Consider the following 22,400-nt stretch of genomic DNA (forward strand, 5'->3'; position numbering starts at 1 on the left):
TACACGAGTTTTTTTCTTCACAATAGTTATCATTTTTTTTTTCTTGAAGAAACTTAATCTAAAGCTCCGGCTAGTGCCGCCCGTTAACAGCACCACCACCACCACCGTCTAGAAGAACCCTTGTCTCTAGAAACAGACTTAGAGTTTCTATCAAACTTATCAAAATTTCATGTTTTCTTTGTATAAGCTAGTTTTGAATCGAATGATTTACCGACAAAGTTGATGCGTTGGTTTTGACTCATAATCAAAACCGATACAAGAACCAAAATCAATAGATAAGTGTTTGTGATGTTAAAGACCTTTTAGTTAATACTTTTGAATTCGATCTTATATTTTAAACTAAACTAGGAATTTCCCACCGTGCGTTGCGGCGGCGAATTCGCGTACAAACCAAATGGTAAAGACCAGTATAAAGCTACAAAATATAAATGTGTAAAACAACCAAACACTAAATAAAATGTAACAAATAGAATGTAGATAAAATATCCCGCACATTGCAACGTTAAGTCACTTTGTGTATTAAACTCGAGGAAAGCAGTATAAGTGTAGATAAAAAAACATTTGTGTCGAAATGTAGATAAAAAACATGTGACAGTATATTCGCAAATAATGAAAAGTTCCGTCCTAAATTAAACTCGAGTAAAACCGTGACGTATCCAAATTTATTACAATTAATAAATAAATTTAATAAAAATAAGATAAAACTATAATTATTCTAAAAATAATATATTTAGAGAGAGGCTATATAGAGAGAGGCCGATTATCGTACAATTGGTCTTAACGTACGATGCGTACGCTATGAAAATATAACATGTGGCTTCACAAACCCTGACAGCCTATAACATGCGGCTTCACTAAACCCTGACAGCCTATAACATGCCGGATTCATAAACCCTGACAGCCTATAACATGCGGATTCACTACCCCGGACAGTATATAACATGCGTACTTTACAAACCCGGACACCTATAACGTGCAGCTTAACAAACTCGGAAACATATAACATGCGGAATACTCATCATGTACGCTCGTACGTTAAGGTCAATTATATTTTACACTTTCTCACTCTCTCCCTCTATATTATATATATGTATATATATAATTTGCTTAACATATTTAATTTATAATATTTGAGTATAAAGTTATGAATCATTGATATTTTCTATTTGATTTATAAAAGTAAAGTAAAATAAAAAAGCCTAGATTTTATGTGGCTAAAATTCAAAAAAAAAAAAAAAAGAAGTTTTGATGACCAAAATACAAAAGAAAAAACCTAATTGTAGCTAATGATTTAGTTTAATCTTCCTATACTAATAAATGAAAATCTTTTTTGGACACGTGTCGCTTTCTAGTGTTTTCTTACCTTATTTTCATATTTATCTATCATATTAAATAATAATAATTTTAAACAAAATATTACATAAGAATAAATATTTAGATTAGAATAAAAGTTTGTTTTTATTATGATCATATTAAATAATAATAGTAATAATAATAATAATAATTTTAAACAAAAAATTAGACAAGAATATAAACGTTTGTTTTTATTATCATCATAGTAAATAATAACAATAATTTTAAACAAAAATAAGATAAGAATAAATATTTGTTTTTATATAAATAATTCTAAACAAAAATTTATTTTACTTATATTCAAATCTTTTTGAGAGAGCATATCGCATAATAGTTTATTTTACTTATATTCAAATCTTTTTAAAGAGCATATCCTTGCGAGCAACAAATGTTCTGACTACTACAGTAGTTGCAATTACACCAATTGAGTTAATGTATTTATTTTTTAATTTATTAACTTATTTAATTGTATTTAGCATTAAATTAGGTTTATTTCTTTTATTTTTTTCGCTTATTAATAATTATCTAATATTTGATTGGTTCTACCACATGTAATACATATGTTTCTAACCTAATATTAAATTAAAAACAAATTAAAATTTTAATAAGTAAAAGGTACATCGAATTTGTCATTTAAACGCATATCATGACGACCGTATGTGTTAATTGATTATATTATTTTTTTTACTCGTGCTATACAAGGTATTTTAAAGATATAAGTATATTGCTTATTATATAAAATTAAATTTATGTAACCGTGTAAAACACATGGTTCTAAGCCAGTATATATAATAATATAATATAATTACACGAATTGTGGTATGTTCAGATTTTAAACCTCCTTCTTAAGTATCATAAAATGCACCGTCTAGTTCGAAAGGCTTGACACTATACTACGAGTTTAGTCATTAACACAGACGGAAATTATCAATGGGACAAAAAAGGTAACAATATTGGCCTAAACGATTATATTATCAATCTTTAACATTACATGTATCATCCTCCTCAATCTAACACCTAAAGGACTCTGAGTTGATATAAAGAGGTTCAGTCCATGATCGGCTTGACATCTGTTGTATCAAAACCCTTGATGCATGTATTTTACAGAAATCGGTTCGAGTCCACTTGCATTCGAGCTCTACAAGTTATCTTCTAATTCATCTGGTACATGTAATTTCTCAATGGCAGCCTGTGAGAAACAAAAAATATAATAAAACCTCCTAAATCACTATATCTAATGTACAGTTAAATGTTTGAGAGAAGAGAATTTGACCTTGATAGTAGCAACATCGGTTGCAGAAGGCTTCAAATCCAAAGCTAGACCAAAATGAAGCATGGCCATGTCGTACATAAGGCGTTTTTTATATATCTTTCCCATCAATGCATAAACGCTGCTTTCATGAGGAGCGTATTCTTTAAGTTCTTGTAGAACAACTAAAGCACCATCATAATCCTCCATACTCGCAAGAATATTTGCTTTTTGATACATTGGTAGCGGATTCTTCTTATCTGCTATTATAGCCTTCTCCATCATTGCTAATGCTTCTTCATTTCTCTGATAAATTTGTTCCAATATTTAAATATTATTACTTTCATGTCAAAGAATGAGAAAACTCTTCATCATGAGAAAACTAAAACTCCCAAAAAAAAAAACATAAAAAACACACAAATTTTTTAATTTTTTTTTCTGAACATTTTTGGCTGTAAGTCTAGCATTTTTGTAATTATAAAAAAACCATGTGCAACACTACAAAAAAAACCTAACCCCCCCCCCCCCCCCCCCCAAAAAAAAAAAAAAAAAAAAAAAAAAAAAAAAAAAAAACTAACCCTAACAGCTAAACTAAACTGAACCCAAAACCTAAATTGCATGTGGTGTAATACTAATTTTATTTAATTTTTTTTTTTTTTTTTGTATCTTAAAAATGCTAGATTTAAAGACAAAAAAATAGAATTGGTCTGTTTTTTAAGTTTTTTGTTTTCTCACGAAGAAGTAGTTTTCTCGTGATCCTCTCCCTATATATATATATGTAATAATCAAACCTTTAATGCATGCAATGATGTCCCCAGATAAGACATTATAACAGAAGAACAAGGGTTTATATTTAAGGCCCTTCGAAAATGATGCTCTGAAAATTCGTATTTCTCCTGCCGAAGATATATCATTGCAAGACCATACCAGGCATTATAATGTCTTGCATCGATCTTAAGGGCATTATGGTAACTTTTGATTCCATTTTCAAAATCCTCCAATGCCACATATCTGTAATAAAACATAAAATCCATACGCAGATTACCAAACGAGAAATTTTATACTTAAGTATAAAGAATTGTGATGAAAGTCATACTCGTGACCACAAAGCGTGTGAGCATAGGTGAATCTTGAATTTAGTTGTACTGCCCGTTGGAAGTTTTTTAGCGCAGTTTCATGGTCTTTCTGCATGCTATAACAATTTCCCATTGCACACCTGTCACATTTGTGTTTAAAAAAATAAATAAATTGCAGCAAAAAATACATATACAGATCAGCCTTCGGTCCTTCCTATTTTTTGAGATTTAAAAAACTTAAAAGTACTTACCATGACTGCGGGGCTAAGCGGTCTGTTGATATTAGCTCCTGTGCCAAATAACTCAGCCTCATATCCTCCTTTAGGTGCTACAACATATAAGACAAAAGATTATAAAAAACTAACTCAACATGAACAGTAGTCTCAATCGTTGATTGAACAAGAAATGCAAAATTAACTTATAAAACGTACATATAAAACAGTAGAATAGACATCCATTCCTTCTAAGCTATAAGGAGAAGCCAAACGAGCATTGCTAAAGGCACGCTCGGCTTCTATATAATCAACCAGTTCAAAATGAGCTTTTCCAACCTGCACTCAAAATTACCATATTGCCAGTTCAAGAAAATGAAAATCAGATCTTCGCTAAACAAGAATTTGAAAACAAATGTATACCTGAGAGAGCACCCAGGCTGTGTTATAATGCTTAAGAGGAAGTTGCTGAAATACATCAAGAGCGTCCTGTTTTTTTAAAAAAGGCGATAATCAGCAAAGTGAATAACCAGAAAACTAACAAAAGTTCAATAATAGTATAATACTTCAACAGTCAGTTTTTTACAACACCTGACACCGATACAGACAAGAAAGTCTGTAACCTTCACCAATGATTTTCAAAAGGGACAATACTTCTAAAGCGCCAGTACCAACTTTTGACACACTCGTGGAACTCCGGCCCATTGAACCATCATGCTCACAAGATCTAGTAGTATCAAGCGACGGGGATGAACCAGAAGTGGTTGCTATAGTATTTAGGCGTGAGTCATCAATCTCGGACCGAGCCCCTGAGAAACCAAGATTGCGGTTTAGCTATGTGAATAAATGAATATGGTACATAAAAAAAAGGAAAAAAAGGTTTGGACCTTCATTGGAAGTTTCGGTAGCCCAAGATTGTCCTTTTCTAACTGTAACAGAACGAAATGCTGCAGAGCCCAACTTAGAAGAAGTAGGATATTTAGAAGAGTGAGATGTTCCGTTTCCGGCAGCTACAGCGACCCCACTTGTACTTGCCGTGGGTCCACCTTCTCCAGCAAGTCGTGTGCTTCTTCTAGGGACGGAATCCGAGAATAACCTTCCGGATATCTGGACAAAAACACAAAACATGTTAAGGGGATAGCATAAAAAAAATATCTTAAAGCTAAAAATAGAGTACATAATTTCACAACCTTTCTTAGCTTGCCCTCGTCAACAAACTTTCTTCTAGGAGCTTGAATGGTAGATTTGACAGTTGATCTTGGGGATACATCAGCACCGACAGAACTTGAGGTTGGACCACTTGGGAGCACGTTTCGACATATTGGTGGTGGGGCCACACCTGACAACTACAAAAACAAAACACAACATTGAACGATGATATAGTAGCCTCTGTTAGAAAGAAAAAAAAAAAAAAAAAAAAGACGGAAAAGAAAAATGCAAAATAAATTAGTAAGAAAAAAGTGAATTCAGTAGGTATACCTGGGTGGCCATAGGGGAAGGAGTATTATAATATGATATACTAGTATGAACGCCGTTATTGGATTGGCTAGCAGCAGCAGCAACAGTATTGCCGGAAAAAACTGCTCCATTATGATTTAAGGAATTATTATCCTTAATGTTACTGCCATTCGAATGTCTTAATTGCCTTGCACTAACGTTTTCGGCCACTTGTTGTCTACCAGAAACTACATTATGATCATCACTGGATGCTTGTTGCAGCTGTGGGCCCACGTCATGACTTATGTACTGTTTTTGTATGCATTCAGAAGCGGATTCCCCAAACACTGTTGTTGCTTCCCCAGCAGCTCCTGAAACATAAACACAAAAGATTAAATTTTATACCGTAACAAAAGCACTTTAAAGCCGTTTGATTTAGAAAAATGTGTAATACCTAATTTGCACAACTCCTCATATGCAACCCATAACAGAGGATCTATTGATAAAGCTTGGTTAAATTGATGAGCAGCACTTTTCAATCTATCTGTGTATCTGAAAGACATTATGGGACCAATAGTTTGGAAATCTTAATAAGCAATTTGTTGTCACGTGCTTAAATAACTATGCTTATGTAAGGGGAAAACCGAAAATAAAAGGACAATTTATAGAAATTTGTTGTCACGTGCCTGTATATAAGCCCAAGAAGATAATGACCAGCTGCACCATTTGGGACCTGGAAAGAATAAGAAAATACGATAAGCAAGGCCAACTGCTACTTTTATCTACGATTACTTGTGTTTTCATTTAACATAATCATCTTTATAAATCTTAGTGAAAAACTGCAAATCACTGCATTACCTCTGCACTAGGCTCATTAGAAGGGCATAATGCCATTTCGGCTTCATTGAGAAGATCCATCTGATAGCATGATATTGCGAACAAGTATCTGGACTGAGGCATTTGTGTTCCTTCATATTAAAATTGAGACAAACATGTTAAACCACAATAAGTTAATAGAGATTGCAGAGTATCTAAATTCAAGTAAAGTAACATAATTTGGGACCCGTAAGTTGTAGAATGGTATATCAAACCATAGTTATTAAAGGCACTAGGCGCACTCAAGGCGCATAGGCCTCGCCTGGGGCTTAGGCGCAAAGCGCAAAAAAAGCGAGGGCCTGAGAAAAATAAAGCGCATAATGAAAAAATTTTAAAAATATATTATGTATTAGAAAAGGAATACCATTCTTCAAATAAAATAAACAAAGTCTATTATGTAACACTTTATATCATCTAATTAATACCAAAATATTAGTGTATTAGTGTAGAAAATTAGTTTTCCTTGATTAAAAGTAGAAATTTGGCTAGAATCTTGTCGGAATTTAGCCGGAAACTCTCCGGAATCTAGGAATCTTGCCGGAATGTGCGCCTGAACCATCACCTAGAGAGTTAAAGCGCAATTTCCTCGACTTAAAGCGCAACTGCCTCGCCTCGCCTGAAAAACGGGCCTAGTCGCAAGAGGCGATGGCTTTTAACAACTATGTATCAAACTATGAAATCTAATACATCAACAATTAGATGTTCTCAGTTTTGAAGCAATACAGCAATAATCCTAAGGATTTCTAGTTTGTATTTGAAAGATCGCTTTGAATCTACCAAATAGTACAGTGAAAAAGTTAAATTTACCCTTCGTTTTTTATGCACAGGTGTGCAACTGTGCACCCAATTGCTTTCTAAAATTATAAAAGGGTTTTTCATAGTGAGTATCAAATAGCTCTGTTCAATTATCAATGCGTTAAAATGAAAAGGTCACAAACACAAAGGGGCTAAATCAAATTGATGCAGGCCTGTAGTTAGCATTTTAATTTGTCATAGGCCTATCCGGACTGAGGCATTTGTCCTTCATCAAATTGATGAAACCTTCAAACTATTCATCTACACTTATCCCGACTTAGGCATTTGTCCGTCATCCAATGCATGATACTAACTTAACTTTTAAGTCGGATATAAAATGATATGGCAATAACAAGATATTACTATAAACATGTAAAAGAAACCAGGTTGCACATACCTTTCAAAATATGGTAGGCTGAGTAAGCTTGATTACTTTGTAAGTAACATGCAGCTAACAATTGCAAGTTTGTCTGCATTTAACAAAATCACCAAGAAACTGAGATACTATGATTGGTGCATTGACTATCCAGATACAAGTAATTATTCGGAATCTACTTGTTTTGACAAAGTCTTTGTTTTCACTTTTGCAAAAATATATTTCCACAACAAAATTATTTTAAAAAAAACACTGCATGCTAATCGTTCCTAGCAATTATTCTCCATTGACCATCCTAAAATGATATAAAAAACAATGCCTACTTAGGGGGGTAGGGGCGCCCATCACTCACCACACGCTCATCAGTCACAACATCCAATCAATTTCCGCCATGTCATCGAGCATTATTCCATCACTAGTGATGGATTTTAGTGGAAATGCCCATCACTCACCACATACTCATCCCCATCATCAAAATCATTCACAAAAAAACTTGAATATACAACGCGTGATGATGACCACGCGTGATGATTAGTGGTGGCGACGGTGTTTCCTTTTGTTCCACGCGTGATCTTGAGCCCATAACGGGGCGCCCCGTCCCCCCTTACATAAGTTTTAGGGCGACATAAGCACACAAAAATCAACAATAACTTTCAAACATGGACATTGATGAGTTTACAGAAAAAAAAAAAAAAAACAAACCTCAGAGGGGAACTCAGAACAGAGCCGCTCGCACATGAAAATAGCATTGCGGTATAGTAGATGTCGCAAACTGCTCTGTACACACTCAATCAACACACCCTCCATAGTACACTTACAAAGGCAGATACGAAACTCGCCACTGAATTTCTGTAAGAATCATATATATACACATCATTCACAAAACCATTTAGCATAAGAAGACTCAAAACTGTTCACATGTAACAAACAAACACAATCTCATATCTATCATATATCAAAGAACCTATCACTTAAACACACAGCTATATTTTTTTCCAAGATACATACAATACATACAACTCTCTACTAGTCAGATTATCAAATTAAAACAACCAAGTGCTGATAGATTACTAACCCTAAATCATCTAAACATACTGTTGATTCATCTTCCTAACCCCCAAATCACCAACATCAGGCACGCTACACTCACGTGATCAACCGAAAACCTCTAAATACAATTCAAACATGTAATTAGGAACAAAAAGGACAACGGATACCTGTAGCGACCTCTGAAACGCGGATTTGGTGATGAAGTTGAGATTAAACAGGTTGTTTATATCACAAGAATCGAATGCATTCAAAGTATGAAGTAACGAAGGGGCTGAAGAAGAAATTGTTTTTCAGAGTGGGTGTGAAAGCGAGGAGGAGGATTCAAATTTGCGATTGAATCAACGAGAGAGAGAGAGAGGGGCTTTGGGGGATTTTTGAATTACGAGTAAATATTTGACCTAACGGTAATTCGTTGATGATACAAGGGTTTCTAGCAGCACATATGGAAAAGGAAGGGTGTGTATGTATTTATATATATGTAAGAGGATTAATCAAAAACAATTTGGCAACTTAAGTTTTATGTATTTACGAGTAAATACATATTGTGTATGTATTTATATATATGTATGTATTATATTTATGATAATTGATATAATTTTAAATTTAAATTCATACTTAAATTAGAGTAAATTACGTTTTTAGTCCCTGTGGTTATATCACTTTTACTATATTAGCCCAAAATAAGAATTTTTAACATATCTACCCCCATAGTCTCTATAACTAACCATTTTGGCCCCTAAGTCTAACCATTTTAGCCCCCATGGTCTCTATAACTAAACATTTTGGCCCCCATGATCTCTAGACTTAGGGGCCAAAATGGTTAGTTATAGAAACCATGGGGGCAGATATGTTAAAAATTCTTATTTTAGACTAATATAGTAAAAGTGATATAACCACAGGGGCCAAAAACGTAATTTACTCCTTAAATTATCTTCAAACAAATTTCGTTAATTTTTAGATTAAATATTTTCTTATGTTCTCTTTTGATAATAAGTTTACTAGGTCAGAACCCCGTGTATTACACGGGTTTACTAAATATAATTAAAACCTTATAAATAACCAACAAGTTTATGCATATAGTAGTTGTAAAAGTGGCTTTGGGAGTTTTTCAAAAAAAAAATCGATTTTTTATTTCTAACCCTAAAGTTTCAAGCTTTGGCAAGTTAAGTTTAAAGTTTAATCTTTATTTCCATTTTAACCCTAAAGTTTTAATCTTTGACAATTTGAGTTTAAAGTTTTAATATTTGGTAATTTAACCCCTTTAATTAATTTGATTTTTCACTTCTAATTCAAAAGGTTCCATCTTATACAATTTAACCTCATTCATTAACTTGATTATTCATTTCTAATTCAAAAGTTTCCATCTTTTGCGATTTAACCACTATGATTTTTTTTACTTATGTGTTGTAATCTTGGCTTTGATTTTTTTACAAATCTATCCTCACAACTTTTTTTACTTTCAACTTTGGTCCTTTATAATTTTCATTTTCTACAAATTTTTCGCTTTATGCTTCGGTTTTTACGTTTCGTTCTAAATTTTGCGAGTTAACACCACGCAACGTGCGTGTGTGGGTGAACGTTTTTACATCGTCTATTTTTTCCAGTTTGACAGGTTCAACATAACGTGTGCGTCCTAAATCGACTTAGTTATAACTAAAGAATCCCCGCCGCATTGCGGCGGGTCGTAATTCTAGTTTTATACTAAATAATAATAGTATATCTTTAAAAAACTCGTGTATTGTATGGATTTAACAAATGTAATTTATATACCAAATAATAAAAAAAGTTATATCTTTAAAAATCTTGTGTAATACATGGATTAAATAAATGTAATTTTGTATAGTAAATAATAAAAAAAGTTATTTTTTTAAAACCCTACTAGGTTATAACCCCGTGTATTACACGGGTTGAGTAAATAAATTTATATACTAAATAATAAAACATTATATCTTTAAAAACTCTTTTTATTGCACGGGTTGAATAAATATAATTTTATATATTAAATAATAAACAGTTATATATATAAGAACCTTATTGTACGGGTTGAATTAATGTAATTTTCTATACCAAATAAAAAAAATTATATCTTTAAAACCACATGTATTAGACGGGTTGAATAAATGTAATATTGTTTACCAAATAATAAAATAATACATCTTTAAAAAACCTCATTTATTACACGAGTTAAATAAATGTAATTTTATATACCAAATAATAAAAAAGTTAGTAAATGTAATTTTGTATAGTGAAAATAAAAATATTTAATATATTTATACAAAGTTTGGTTTTCGTGATAAATAATTTGTTTTATTTAAAATGTTTTAAATTAACAATTTACAATTTCGGATAATATCTTATTAGAAAAATAGAAGAATGGTATTCGAAATTTAAAGTAGGATAAAATTTAATATTAGCTCATTATTCATTTATTTATTTAATTAATATAAGATAAGTTTGGAAGTGAGGCGAGAAAATCATAAAATAAATACCTACAATGAACGACATGTGTCACACATTAGTGTTTTATTATATAGTATAGTATAGATAAAAATTTAGATTGATATAAATAGGTTATTTTGTTGTAGCAAAATTTTTTAACGAAGTCTCAATAAATTTAACCCATTATTTAAAACTCCGTAAATGTATAAATGATAAATAATATTAGTTAGAGTAAATTACGAATTTAGCCCCTGTGTTTATATCACTTTTACCATTTTAGCCCAAAAAGGAATTTTTTAACATCAGAGCCCCCAACGTCTTTTTTCTAACCCTTTTGGCCCCTAACATTTAATGGATGGTGTTAGTGTTAGGGGCCAAAAAAGTTAGAAAAAAGACGTTATGGGCCAAAAAGATTAGAAAAAAAAAACGTTGGGGGCTCAGATGTTAAAATTCTTTTTGGGCTAAAAGAGTAAAAGTGATATAACCACAGGGGCCAAAATCGTAATTTACTATATTAGTTAAATAAATAATATTATAAATGAGAAGGAGATTAAACTAAATAATAATTATCCATAAGAAATTAAACTAAAAAATATTTAGTAGGATGATTATCTATAATTAATTAGAAAAGATTAAACTAAAATAATACTTATCTATAAAACATGACCTAATATGATGAGAAGTGTTCCCAAAATGGTTTCTTTTATTATATAGTATAGATGTATTACACGGGTTGAATAAACTTAATTTTATGTACCAAATAAGAAAAAAAAGTTGTATCATAAAAAACTAATGATAACATATTAATACAAAGTTTGGTTTTCGTGATAATTAGAAAAAAGTTATAGCATAAAAAAACAAACGATTTCGTTATAGGGAAGCATTATGTTCCAAAATGGCTAATGAAAAAACTTAGTTATATGAAAAATATATCTATCTATAAAGACACCAAGTACTTATACTTAATATGTTTAAGTTTTTTAAAAGATATGGGAACTTATGAATGCACTATACGTATCTGTAAACACAAAAATTAACATTCACCATTGAAAAAATTAATAAAGAGAGTGAATCAACATAATAGCATGGATAGGTTAGGATCTATTTGGTGCAATTTAGAAGTAAAGTTATTATAACATTCGCCATTGAGAAATTAATACAGGGAGTAAGTAAATCAACATAATACACGATAGAATAAATTAAACAAAAGGAAGGATATCAAAATTAGAAATAAAAAAATTGACAACTGATTTTATTGACCACATTGACACAATTCATTTCCAATGAAGATTTCTTCAAATAAAGTGTCGATCCAATCGATTTTCAGTTGAATCCTTTATCATAATATTGAATAAATAATTCAAAACCCAACACCAATGTTAGATAAAATTTGAATAAATAACATGGCTGGCCACGCCTAGCTAAGCGACGCTCCACCACACCCCTAGTTTTTGAGTATTAGCTTGTAGATCCTACCCTCGCCACGTATCGAGCAATATCCCAACCCAAACCCCCTTTATATGTGTGTGATTTATAAGAAGTGTACAAATTTTGATCAATTATGTTGTGTTTTAGTGGGAAAAAATAATTTTTTATCGAGCAAATTAATTGCTCGTGTTAGATAACGTTTTTTTAGTAGTACATCCAATTTTTTATGTTTATCTGTATAATAAATAAAAATCATTATTTTATAATATATATATCTTAAACATCCAAATTTTGTTCAATAAACTATAACGTGAAGGATTTTAAAAAAATATCTCTTTTACAACATAAAAGGTTAATAAGTAGGCTTGTAAAATATGATCATCATTGCAAAATTACGGAGGTTGTGACCAAATTGTAATACTTGAAGCTTCATAAAATATTGTAGGTTCACCCCTTATTTATTTCGTTTTCACGGTTAAGAGCGTCTATAGAACCATGATCTATGTATTACTAGGTTAGAACCCCGTATATTACACGGGTTGTGTAAATGTAATTTTATATATTAAATAATAAAAAGTTACTCCATGTATTACACGGGTTGTATAAATGTAATTTTATATATTTTATGAACCTCGTATATTGTACGGGTTAAATAAATGTAATTTTATATATCAAATAATAAAAAATAGTTCTTTAAAAACCATGTGTATTACACAGATTAAATAAATGTAATTTTGTATACTAAATACTAAAAACGTCATATCTTTAAAAAACCCGTGTATAATCGGGTTGAATAAATCTACCAAATAATAAAAATATTACATCCTTAAAAACCCCGTATGTTACACGTGTTGAATAGATCTAAAAAAGAGTTATATCTTTAAAAACCATGTGTATTACACATATTAAATAAATGTAATTTTGTATATTAAATACTAAAAACGTCGTATCTTTAAAAAACCCGTGTATAGTCGGGTTGAAAAATCTACCAAATAATAAAAAATTGCATCCTTAGAAACTCCGTGTATTACACGTGTTGAATAAATCTAATTTTACATAGCAAATGATAAAAAGTTATATCTTTAAAAACTTCGTGTATTACACGTGTTATATAAATGTAACTTTGTATAGTAAATAATAAAAAAAAGTTATATTTTTAAAAACCACGCGTTTTACACAAGTTGAATAAATATAATTTTGTATACCAATTAATAAAAAGAAGTTATATTTTTAATAAATTAGGATAACATTTAATATTAATTTATTATTTATATATTTAATATAAGATAAGTAGGAAAGAGAGGTATTTGTTTTAAAAATATATTAAATTAACAATTTAGATTTGAGGATAATATTTTATTAAAGTATGATAAGATTTAATATTAATTTATTATTTATTTATTTAGTTAATATAAGATAAGTATAGATTTGGGGATGCTTTCTATGAATGACACGTGTTCAAAACTTGGTTTCTTTTATTATAGTAGATAGATTATCAAATGGAGGGAATTACAACTTTTTTCTTTTATCTTTAAATCGAATTTCAGGTCATGTCATTTGCATTTAAAATTGATGAGTTTTGTAGTTAATGTTTTAACATCTTGCAGGTTACATCTTTTAGCTCTAACTCTGTTATTTTATACGTTAAGTGAAGGGTAAATTAGTCTTTTTACCTAATTATTTAAAAAACCCTTTTAATAATTAACACAAATATATATATATATATATATATATATATATATATATATATATATATATCTCACACACTCTCCCTCTAGGGCAAACCTCACCCCACCTGCCCACACCAGCGCCACCACTATATCGTCACCTGCCACCACCCGCATCAGCACCATCACCACACCACCACAACCCCTGCCTCACCCCATAACCACCGCCACCGCCACCTCTGCCTCACCCTGCAACCACCACCATTTATCATTGATAGGTACCTTATAATTTCAGGTTTTAAATGCCCTCTCAACCTCCTATCAAGTCTTTATTTGGCTTTTCTAGTTGCACTACCTAACTTCTCATTTTCGTTTGATTGATTCACTATTTCTCTGTTGAACAAAAAAAAGTCAAAATTGCTCATACATCAACACCAATTTGACCCCAAATTTAGAAACCTTATGAGTCTTACTAAGAACGAAGTGGGTGTGGGATGAGTATCATGAGAAAGTCTAATTCTGGCAGATCCTGTCACACCCCCAAAACCACACGCGGAGTATCACCGCTTGGAGGCGTGACATGACCAGGATCGAGCCACCAATCATATTGAACAACTTACTTAAGTAAATAAAACCAACCACAATACAATTGGTGACCAAAAGAAAGTAACCAACTTTGAGTTAACAGCGGAAGCATAAAAAGAAAGTCCAAAACATAAGTGCCATAGTTCATAAGTTTAAAGTCCAAAATGTGGGTTTAATAAATTCATAAGGATTAAATGTTTAACAGGGGACATAACAATCCATATTCCACAACGACCTCTTCCTCGTGCAAGCTCCGTAAGCATCTAACGACCTGTAAGGCATGTAACAACGAGCCAACAACAAAGTTGAGTGAGTTCACGGTTGGTTGTTTAGTTTTTAAGTTGTTTCCGAAAACATGGTTTGTCTTTCGTTGGCTTAATTGCCGTGGGGGATTACCCCATAGTTGAAAGTATGATTAATCAGTTCCTTCTTTATTACCCAAACCATGTCCATAATCCGTGGGGGCTTCCCCATGTGAACCACTAGACCATACCATATCGACAACTGACGAACAATAGTTGTGCCCTACGTCAATGTCTATCATCATTGACAGTTTGCCATAGTCCATTAGTACACGCCCATCCGACTGGCACGGTGTGAGGTTTGTTAAACCTAATAGCGCTATTAACTAATGACCCGCTCGCCATTGGCCTCGGCGATTAAGTCGATATAAAATGAGGGACTTCATGATAGAGTTTTTGTCTAGTAAGTTTTAAGGTTGTTGTCCTACCCAAGGATGACGAACGTACGTATTCTACCCAAGGAGAATACGCAGGATTATTATTGGCATCCTACCTATGGAGGATGGCGGTACATATCCTACCCAAGGAGGATATGTAGGTTCCGTTTTAATTCTTTAACCCATTCCCAATCCACCGGGAATCCCATGCCTTAGAAAGTGTGTGAACTCACCTTGGTTTGCTCGATTAGATTAACTACTCTAATGATCAGGAAATCAAGCACGTCCTAATAAGGTACAAATAACAATCAGTTTCTCGTGCATGCATAACACGTATCCTACGTACGGTTTATTTACTCATTACTTCTTTCACATACCACACAATTCAAATGTCAAGTTATATTGTTAAGTTACATTATTTTACCCTAAAACAATATAACTATCTCACAAAATAAACAAGTATCCACACAAGTGTCCTAATATAAAACATATATATATATATATTCTAAATATATATTTATCCATTTTACTTGTAAAAATCAACATCCGATACTTTGTATTTTGTTACAAAAATTATGGCGAAGTTTATATTTGAAACACATGTTATAAAATATACTTGTAACGCTTGTCTAGAAAAATATTTTCTAAGTGTTGGAATTTTTAGAAAATTTCGGCAGAGTTTCCTTTGTAAATGAAGGTGCCCATGCTATTAAGCATATCATTTTCTTTTCCAAAAATTATTCAACAATCATCAATCAACAATATACAAATTTTTACTTACCAATCTTGTTAAAACAAGCATAAATTACCATTTCATGAACTTGAAAATCTGTAAAAATGTGTAGTAACCTACTAGTGTATTTAGTAAGTCTTGTTACCCCTTAAAGTGTGATTACTTCTTTAAAAACTCCATTTTTAAAGGATATGGATCTTCACAACTTATGTTCATATTTTCTAAAAATGCTTCTTCATGTATTTTTCTTGTTACACATGTGTTTCTTAACTTTGTTAACCACTAAAAATGATGTACATTTATGTAAGAACCAAGATTTAGTAAACTTGTATTTTTAACTTGGTTTCTTGGTAAATCATACTTGAAATATTTAGATTTACAAGACTTTAACTTACTTTGTTCATTATTTTTACAAGAAACATTATATTCATTCAAGTTCATGACTTTAGTGAGGATGATTCATAACTTTCAACATGTTCATCCTCTCATCTTGCTAGATTATGTTTTTAATCATGATCTAGCAAGACTACATGATGATCAACATCATTTCTACAAACAACAATAATCAACAAGTATATCATCACTAAAACATCATGATTTCTTTGTATTTAAAGCTTATGTTTAAGTTTCATCCTTATGTTCTTTAGTGTTCTTGATGATCTTCAAGATTAACATCATGAATCCTACTTTAACCACTAAGATAAGATGAAATATGAAGGGATTCATGTTCTTACCACTAGCTCAAGGCTAGGGAAGTTCAAGAGAGGAAAAGTGGTGGTTAATAGAAAATTGAGAAGGTCCTTCAACTTCCGAGAACACCAAGCTTCATTATTCACCTTCTTACACCTTGAGACTCACTTGGAAGGCTTGAAAAAATCGAAAATGGTGGATGTATAAAGAGGGGTGTTCGGCCGAGACTTTAGAGGGGAGAAGGGAGTGTTTGAGTTGTGAAGTTGTGAATGGATCATGAGAGTGAAGAACTAGAGGTTTTTATAAATAACATCCAACACACCTTTAACCCTTGGTCCATATGTTCCTTAAGTACCAAACAAGATCACTTAAACAATTAAAATAAAATCAGGGGGGTCCCACATGTTCATAACCGGTTTGGGGGGGGGGGGGTTTGTTTGGTTGAGATGTAATGGTAGTTAGTTTAGTTAGTTAGATGTTAAGTGTTTAAGTGTTTTGTCATAGTATAGTGTGTTATGATGTTCGGGAACCACAACTAGTTCAGAAAAATATAAACAATGCTTCTAGCATTATTTTGGTGTTTCGGGTGGTGTCCGGTTGTTAGGTTAGATACCGGTTCATTAAAGTGCCAAGTTATTCCGTTTAGTGTCCTATATATATATATATATATATATATATAGGGGAAGGTTCATTGGGGAACACTAAAAAAATGGGGAACAGCGGGGAACCGGCTCAAACGAACTCCGATTGGACTCATTTCAGCGGCGTTGGAACCGGCTCGTCGGACCCTAACTAAGATCTCTTAACCCTGAACCCTAAATCCTAACTCCTAAACTCTAAACCCTAAAGCTAAAAAATAAGGCTAAAACCTAAGCTAAACCGTAAAATCTAAACTATAAACCCTAAAAGCTAAACCCTAAAGGCTAATCCTAAAGCTAAACCCTAAAGCTAAACCCTAAAGCTAAACCCTAAACTCTAAAGCTAAACTCTAAACCCTAAAACTAAACCCTAAAGTTAAACCCTAAGGCTAAACCCTAAAGCTAAACCCTAAAAGCCAAACCCTAATATATTTAGGGTTTAGGGGTTATGATTTAGGGTTTAGGGTTAAAAGATCCTAGTTAGGGTTCGACGAGACGGTTCCAACGCCGCTGGAATGAGTCCAATCGGAGTTCGTTTGAGTCGGTTCCCCGCTGTTCCCCACTTTTTTAGTGTTCCCCAATGAACCTCACACTATATATATATATATATATATATATCTTTTTGTAACATTTTTAACTCCCAACACTTAGGGAAACATACAGGACCATTTAGTCAATTTTCTGCACAAGACTAGTATGTTAACAAGCACATGTAAGTATGATGCAGTAATCAGAAAGCAGTTAAGTAATTCAGCACAGTCATCAAGCACTTAAATTAACATTAATTAATCGTACGGATACATGTAATTATGAGGGTTGTCACAAATCCCAAACCATAACTGACGACGGATAGCACCACCCATTACTCCCACGTAACCTCATCTGCCTAGCACTCTCGACTCCGGGTAGCATGCCAGCCATTCGATCAAATGCCCCAAAAAACATTGTAATTAAAAGAATCTATTCATGCTTGATGCAACCTTGATCTGATTTGCGATCACTATAAGAGCACCCACAATATGCCATATTTAGAGGGTGTTTTGGGGGTGCCACATAGCACTTGCCCAAAACTTTCTCTCGTTTGCCCTCTCACAAACAAACATCTACCAAAAACTTATATTTACTCTCCTCTCTCCTAATCACACTAACGTAACTTTCTTCCATCTATTTTTTTCTCAATTTTTCTCACATACATCACCACTATTTCTCCTCCACCTCACACCCTCTCTCGTCCACATCATTTTCTCTTTGTTTAAAAAACACCCAAAATGACCTTTGGTCATGCTTTAAGAGATCAAAAGTAAGTAGTAAACTGAATTTAACAGGAAGGTGATAAAGGTTTGTTTACTGGATGTGAAATTAGGGTTCCAAGTGAAGCGACTATTGGAAGGTGATAAAGGTTTGATTACTTTAAGATGGTTATGAAATTAGGGTTCCAAGTGAAGCGATTGAGATCGAATTGGAGGAAGAGAGAGAAATGTTTGATTAGTGGATGAAAGCATAGACTCATTTAGCAGATTAATAGAGGACTTTAAGCGATTTTTGTGGGGTTTTGTTAAAGATGTTTGGGGTTTTTTGGGTATGGTGTTCTTGAAGCAAGTTTGATGTTTGAGGGTTTGTATATTTGTGAATTAACAAAGGATAAAAAAATAAAGGAATTATATATATATATATATACATACATATATAAACAAGTTCTGGAGATAAGTCCTAAAGTATGAAAATAGTGAGAACGATTTTCAGCCACAGGATCTTTGTGATTTGTGGTTGGGATTGATGCGATGGCGTTTTTGTAAATATTGGGAACCTTAGAACTGCCAGGAGGGGTAAATTGAGAAGATTAAAACAAGGGTGCACATGCTAATCACATACATTTCCCCGTCATATTTAAACGTCCATAACTTTTCTTATACATTATTTTTTTAATTACGCCATAAAATCCAGCGTTTTACATCTTTCCAACGAGTATACTATTGATATACTTTCAGAAAAAATGAACTAGGTTTTTATGACGTTTTCAACTTTGTGTTTTATGGCATTTTCAACTTTGTGTTTTATGGCGTTTTCAACTGAGTTTTTTATGGTGGTTTTATGAACTGAGTGTTTTTATGGAGTTTTCAACTGGGTTTTCACAGTATTTTTCTAAACTGTGTGTTTTATGGCGTTTTCAACTAAGTATTTCATGACGTTTTTTTAACTGGTGTTTTTATTGCGTTTTTTGGTGAATTGTGTGTTTTTATGGCGTTTTTATTTTGACACCAAGTTAATGACATTTTTTTTAATTTCAAAAGTATAGTAATAGTATACTCATTGGAAAGATAATAAAACACTCGATTTTATGGTGTAATTTAAAAAAAATAATTACGTATAAAAAAGTTACAAAGTTTAAAAAAGATGGTGGAATATGCATGTGACTTGCATGTGCATGGTATTTGGCATGTGAGTGAGATGTGCATGAGCTTTTTGATAATATTACCCTTAGTGTAAGTTAGCACTTAGCACCAACGCCACATGTTAAAACCAAAATCGTTCTCACTGTTTTCTTACTTTTAGACGTTTTCTCCAAAATCATGCCCCTATATATATATGTGTGTGTGTGTGTGTATATATATGATGTTCTTGTATATCTGTGCATAGGGTTGTAATCGAACCGACAAACACGAACAAGACCGTGTTCGTGTTCGTTCGTTAAGGTAATTAACATGTTCGCGAGCTGTTCACGAACGAATACCGAACATAAGTCTGTGTTCATGTTTGTTCGTTAACGAATTCAGTTGTTCACGAACAGATTGTGAACACTGGTCTCGAATACAAACGAACGCAAACGAATAAAAACGAAAATAAACATTAAACATGAAAATAAAAAATAAAAACATTATTAACCATAAACTTTCGACATAACCATCAAATGATAAATCAAAACACAAGAAATCTAGCATAACCACCAAAGGATGAATCAAGTTTAATTAACTTAGATAAAATTATCCAAAATTACTTAGACATAATTATTCAAAGTTTAAATAACTTAGATATGACTTTCCCAAAAAATGTCTTGAACGTCCAAATTTTAACTAACTTAGAAATAATAGGGTTTTAAGTTTTCTGTATGTTTTGATAAAAGGTTTATTATATATTACGTTTTTAATATAATTAAATGAGCATCAACCAAGGTAATTAACGAACGTTCAAGAACACAGTCGAACGAACGAGACATTTGTTCGTGTTCGTTCGCTAAGCTAACCGAACAAATATTTTTTGTTCGTGTTCGTTCGTTAAGCTAATCGAATGAACATGAACAAACTTTCCGCCAAACAATTCACGAACTGTTTGCTGAACGTTCAGTTTGTTTATAGCCTTATCTGTACATTAACAAAGGGTTTGTATTAATGTGCATCAACAAAGGATCCGAGAGGGGTTATATACTTGTGGGTATTTTAATAAGTATGTTGAAGTAAATAAAGTTGATAAAGAAATAAAGATGTTTCATTTTTTTTAAGTTTAAGCATAATAATACAACGGTATATTAGTCATTTCACCGGTTAACTAACAGTCAACCAACCAATTATGTTAGGGTGGACCTTATTAATTTAAATCAACAACGACAGGGGACTTGATTGTTCAATTTTGCTAAATAAAGACAAATAATCCCATTCGTTGTTAACCACAGGGACTCAAATTGTAGTTTACTCAATTTATTGGCATAAATTATCGATTTGGTATGGTGTATTAACCACGCATCCACATTGTATAAAACGGGTTGAGTTATAATACAAAACTGTCAAAACATTTAAAAATAAGAAGGGTAAGAAGCAATCATAGAGTGACAAGTGTCCAGATAGAAATCAAGTGGGAAAGAAGAGAAATCAAGTGGGAAAGAGTAATTTTGTCTAAGAGAACAAAAATAATATGCACGTGCAAGTCACATGTATTTCCCCCATCACTTTTTAAACGTTCGTAACTTTTTTATACATCATTTATTTTAAAAAAAAATATACCATAAAATCGAGCCTCTTTTTATCTTTAATACGATTACCTTATTGTTATAGTTTTCAAAAAAAAAAAAAAAATTGAAAACCCAGTTGCCTATTACACAATGGACATAACGTAAAACACAATGAACATTAAACTAAAAGCACAATAGAAAATAAACCAAAAAACAGAATTGATGACAACAGATAAAAGACACAATGGACAACAGACTAAAACACAATGGACATAATGTAAAACACAATGAGTATCAAACTAAAAAAACAATGAAAAATAAACTAAAAACACAATTGATAATAGCAGATAGATAAAATACATAATTGACATCAGACTAAAACACAATGGACAACAACTAAAAAACACAATAAATAACAGATTATAACACAATGAACATCAGAGTAAAAACATAATGAACAACCTAATAAAACACAATTAACAACAAATTAAAACACAATAAACAAAAGAACAAAAAAACAAAAAAAAAAACACAATGGACAACATATTAAAGCACAATAATCATAGCCAATAACACAATGTATATAAAACTCAAATATAACATCATCTTTTTTGTGTCATAAATTGTGTTATAAGTTTTGATAAAAACCCAGTTAATTGAACCCAAATTAACATTGTTTATAAGTTTTGATAATAACACAATGTATAGAAGTCCTAGTAAAAACGTAATGGCCAAAACCCAGTCAAAAGGCACAATGATCCGAACCTGTAACACAATGCAACAAAAAAAAATCCCAGTAAAAATGATTTTTTATTTTATTTTTATATAGGAATATCTTACTCATCTATTACTTATATTAAAACAAAACAATTTTGGCCACTTGGCATGTTCTTAAACCACTTATTGCCACCTGGCATCCAATCCTTTCTTCTTGAAACAATATGAGCGCCAAAACCACACAATGACTCCGTTCTTTTTCCTTCTCACATTCTAAACCCTAATAATCTTCACAGCCATTCTTCCTCTCCTCTTCACGCCGCTGCTGCTGCTTCTTTTTCTACATTCCTTTTTTCCCAGTTTCTTTCATCCGTCTCGCATCCAAAACCCTAAATCTCATCCAGGCCCATACTTGATCGTCGTTTCATCTTCTTAGGTTAGGGTTTCTCCTTCTTCT

The 22,400-nt window shown here is 32.1% G+C and overlaps 1 protein-coding gene across 2 annotated transcripts; it reads right to left on the reverse strand.

Moving 5' to 3' along the window:
- Positions 1 to 2,224: 2,224 nt before the first annotated feature.
- LOC110937040 (cell division cycle protein 27 homolog B) lies at positions 2,225 to 8,818 on the reverse strand. Of its 2 annotated transcripts, none has more exons than XM_022179450.2 (17): positions 8,592 to 8,818; positions 8,077 to 8,223; positions 7,396 to 7,468; positions 6,186 to 6,295; positions 6,014 to 6,060; positions 5,782 to 5,879; positions 5,370 to 5,698; positions 5,081 to 5,236; positions 4,778 to 4,997; positions 4,482 to 4,699; positions 4,314 to 4,379; positions 4,110 to 4,229; positions 3,930 to 4,006; positions 3,699 to 3,818; positions 3,394 to 3,613; positions 2,627 to 2,908; positions 2,225 to 2,542 (listed from the first exon to the last, which is right to left on the reverse strand). In XM_022179450.2, the coding sequence occupies exons 2-17, from the start codon at positions 8,179 to 8,181 to the stop codon at positions 2,492 to 2,494; spliced, it is 2,292 nt and encodes a 763-aa protein (XP_022035142.1). In that variant the 5' UTR covers positions 8,182 to 8,223; positions 8,592 to 8,818; the 3' UTR covers positions 2,225 to 2,491. The 2 variants fall into 2 exon arrangements, with proteins under 2 accessions (XP_022035142.1, XP_022035141.1); XM_022179449.2 differs by lacking the exon at positions 8,592 to 8,818 and adding an exon at positions 8,450 to 8,542.
- Positions 8,819 to 22,400: the final 13,582 nt, after the last annotated feature.

Source organism: Helianthus annuus, chromosome 4 (genome assembly GCF_002127325.2).
Source record: "Helianthus annuus cultivar XRQ/B chromosome 4, HanXRQr2.0-SUNRISE, whole genome shotgun sequence".
Classification (NCBI taxonomy): domain Eukaryota; kingdom Viridiplantae; phylum Streptophyta; class Magnoliopsida; order Asterales; family Asteraceae; genus Helianthus; species Helianthus annuus.